Raw genomic sequence first — 3,763 nt, 5'->3', positions numbered from 1 at the left:
CTCCAGGTAAATGTGAAAATGTTTAGTTAAAATGACGCGATCAAAGAAGCACCTTCTGAAAGACTAAACGATAGCATGCTCAGCCTGTTTCTTATTAATAATCAATCCCCAAGACACAAAACAGATAAACTGTATCTTTCACTAGAGGAGCTTAATTTTCCAGAAAATGTTGTCATCACAGAACTTTTGTAAAATAATAATGAGCCTGTTCTTGTCAAAAACTATACCACAGTAGCCAGATTCAATAGAACAATTCATCTCATGGAGGTAATATGATTATATCCACAAACAACGACTTTTCCAAAATAACACAGTTCAATGATTTAATATCTGAGAAAGTATTCAAATTTTTTATCGTTCACCGCAAGACTTATGACCTCTATATTGTTTGTATTTACAGAACACTTGACGCTGCCGTGCATATTTTCTGTCACAAACTACTGACCTTACTGGACTGGAGTCTTTACCTCAAAAAAGCATACCAATTCCATGTGGCGATCTCAATATTGATTATTCCAATGTGTGTGCTGGTCAAAAATATCTTCAGTCAATTTTTGTTTCTTTTGGTATATAACGGCACCTATAGATTATGTCGTGTCATCGTATGATTCAGAATGCATTGACTGTACTGTTTTTAATCTAGCTCTCTGATCATGAAGCAATGCTTTCAAAATTTTTGGTAAAATCCAATACTGAAAATGTTTCTCGCAAATTATGCCGTATCTTTTCGGAAAAAAATTTTCAAAACTTCAATCACCGTTGTCATACAAATGACTGGGTTATGTGGAATTTTCTAGATTCATAAAAACAGTAACTAGTCTAGCATCCAATTCTTTTCCCTTATGCGTATTTAACATGAGCAAAATAAACCCTGGTCCACTAAAATTTTGCGTTTATCTGCAAAAAACATGCGATGTTTATCTTGGATAGTGTCTTCTTCAAAAATTACGTGAAACATATGGTCCATTGTGAATGATCTAAGAAATAAGGCTCCTTCTCATGATACGCTTTCATATCTCCCTGATGTTAATGCTAACTTACACAGTTCCTTCTTTATGCCCATAGTTTCAGCGGTACAGTTAATGACATCAAATATAATTACTTATCTTTAACTTATGGACATACATTAAAAATATTCGAATCTGCCCGATTGCACATTAAATCACCTTACCACTTTAATTAACGTTTCATTTAAATGGTACTTTCCCCAATTGTCTTAAGATGGCTATAATTATAAAGGAGGAAATAAAAATCAAGCATCGAATTATCGCCCAATTGCACTTTTTCCCACATTATCTAAGATCATAGAAATATTGGTCAAAAAGTGGCTTTTATCATTTCTGTTCAAATATAAATTACTTCCTAGTATCAATTAGGGTTTTTAAGTAACAAATGCACAAATGACGCTATACTCTCCCTCCTAAATAATGTCTACTCTAGCCTAAGCAGTCATCATTCCACTGCAACAACTTTTTGTGATTTTTCTAATGCTTTCGATTGTGTCAACCATAATATCGTCTATCTAGACATCAGTGGTAAAATATGTCTAGACAACACTAGAGCAACCCTGATCTCACTTTATAATACCATATCTCAAGCGAAATCACCATTAAATCATGGTGCGATTCTAATCTTCCCTGTCTCAACGTTTCTAAGACTGAAGTTTTATCATATAAGAATAATTTGCTGCCTTTTTATTAAATAACACCTCCATAGACGTTGTTGAATCTGTAAAATTTTTCTTCACACGCAACTGTTATTATTATTATACCGTGGCAACAAGCTGTATTGTGGTTTCTTTTTTTAGATTTTTTTTTCGCTTGTCTCCCGTCGGCTAACGCTGGGCCGAAAGATAGATAGAAAAAGAAATGTAACACTTGCTTTTTGGCCTTGGTAGTGTGATTCTTATCGCGCTACTATCTTTTAGTTTAATAACTATAGTTTAATGAAGTAGTAAAGGTGAATAAGAAGAAAGTTTAGTGTTTTATTTGCCATTACAAATGAATCAGGTAATCAGGAATTACGTACATAAAAATGGTCCTACAAGCCGGATATTTAAGAATCCAGTGGGCTTTGGTGTAATCTTCGTGGCTATTAACTATTGGATATTGGTTTTGGTTGTGCTTTGTGCAAATATACATTGCCCGCGTAGTTATTGGGATTATTGCAGCAGGCTATTGGTTTTGGTTCACAAGAATGGTGTTAGAGCATTAGTGATAAGAACAATTTGGTTTTGGATGCTAAAAATTCCTGGGATTGCTGTGCTGCTTAGATATTGGATTTGAGCGGACCGGTAAAGTACAAAAACACAAAGAAAAAGTTCTTGGAGATTGTGAGTATTTCCTTTCAATATTTTTCCCTTTAAACCTCGATTTTTTTCTCTGCTAACGTAAGCAAAATGGGTGAAGAGTTCAAATTTTTGGTAAAAAAGCGTGGTAGTTTGAAGTCTAAGTTAACAATGTTCAAAACTTATTTTGACAAGTTGAATGCTTCCTTGGAAACGTTAACGAATGGTGTTGATAGGGCTTTTTGTGTGGAATTAGATATGCGCTTAGAAAAAATGGCCGAATTGTTTCCGGCATTTGATGCGATTCAGAATAAGATAGAATTTTTGGCGGATGAGGATGAGTTGGGAAATCAGTTTACAGAACGTCAGAATTTTGAGGATAATTTTTATAGGTTTTCAACGCGTAATTTACTGACAAAACACAATTTCTATGAGCTAGATAATGGAGAAGAATTTTTAAGATCGACTTCTTCAGGTTCAAGTTCCCATCGTAGTAAAACTGAACATGTGGCTCTAAAATCATTGCCAAAACTTCCCATTCCTACCTTTTCTGGAAAATCTGAAAATTGGCTGGAGTTCAGGGATACCTTTTCTTTTTTGGTTCACAAAAATGAAAGATTGGATAATATAGAAAAATTTCATTTTCTTCGGGGCGCATTGGACGGAGACGCAAAACAGTTTATTGGAACACTCGAATTTTCTGATAGTGGGTATGGTGTTGCTTGGAACCTACTATTAGAAAGGTTTAAGAATACTTCTTTGTTGGTTAATAATAACTTAGAATGTTTGGTCAATTTGCCAGAAATACGAAAGGAAAATGCTGTTGATCTTCGGAAAATGTTGGATATTTTAGTTAAAAATCTTAGATCGCTTAACTCATTGGGGGTGAATACAGAATACTGGGATATAATGGTTATATTTTTAGCATGTTCAAAACTTGATTTGCATACAAAAAGAGAGTGGGAGGAAAGAAAAAATAAAGCTGCATTACCTACCCTTGACGAGTTTAAAAGTTTCCTAAAAGGTAAAGTCGATTCATTGGAAGGCTTAGGGATGAATAACTCTGTAAGTATCATTAAAGAAAAATGTTTATATAGGGCAAAGCTAAAATCCTACGTTTCTGTTAATCAAAAATGCGCCTTTTGTAATGCTGATCATTTTATTCAAAATTGTAAGTCATTTTTCGAATTAAACACTTATGCTAGGTTTCAAAAGGCTTTACACCTTAAGGTTGGTTTAAATTGTCTAAGACCTGGGCATATGAGTAAAGATTGTTCCCAGAGAGGGTGTAAAAAATGTGGGTCTAAACATAATGTTCTTTTACACTATGATAAAAATAAAAATAATAGTATCCTCTTGGGCAGCTCAAATGGCAGTGTTGGCTCTGCAATAAGTGAGTCTGGTTTGGTGAAGTCAAAGGAGGAAACTTCATTAGATGAACCGAAGGATTCTGTGCCTACAACTTCTAATGTTTAG

General features: G+C 34.3%; 1 protein-coding gene across 1 annotated transcript; it reads left to right on the top strand.

Moving 5' to 3' along the window:
• Positions 1-2,458: 2,458 nt before the first annotated feature.
• LOC130903793 (uncharacterized) lies at positions 2,459-3,763 on the top strand. The gene has a single exon (XM_057816122.1). The coding sequence runs from the start codon at positions 2,459-2,461 to the stop codon at positions 3,761-3,763; it is 1,305 nt and encodes a 434-aa protein (XP_057672105.1).

The sequence above is a fragment of the Diorhabda carinulata genome, chromosome 2 (genome assembly GCF_026250575.1).
Source record: "Diorhabda carinulata isolate Delta chromosome 2, icDioCari1.1, whole genome shotgun sequence".
Taxonomy (NCBI): Eukaryota; Metazoa; Arthropoda; class Insecta; order Coleoptera; family Chrysomelidae; genus Diorhabda; species Diorhabda carinulata.
This window is presented reverse-complemented; position numbering and strand designations above follow the sequence as displayed.

What these genes read in the sequence shown, in the direction of transcription:
- LOC130903793 (XM_057816122.1), top strand. Translation starts at nt 2,459, where the DNA reads ATGTTCAAAACTTATTTTGACAAGTTGAATGCTTCCTTGGAAACGTTA.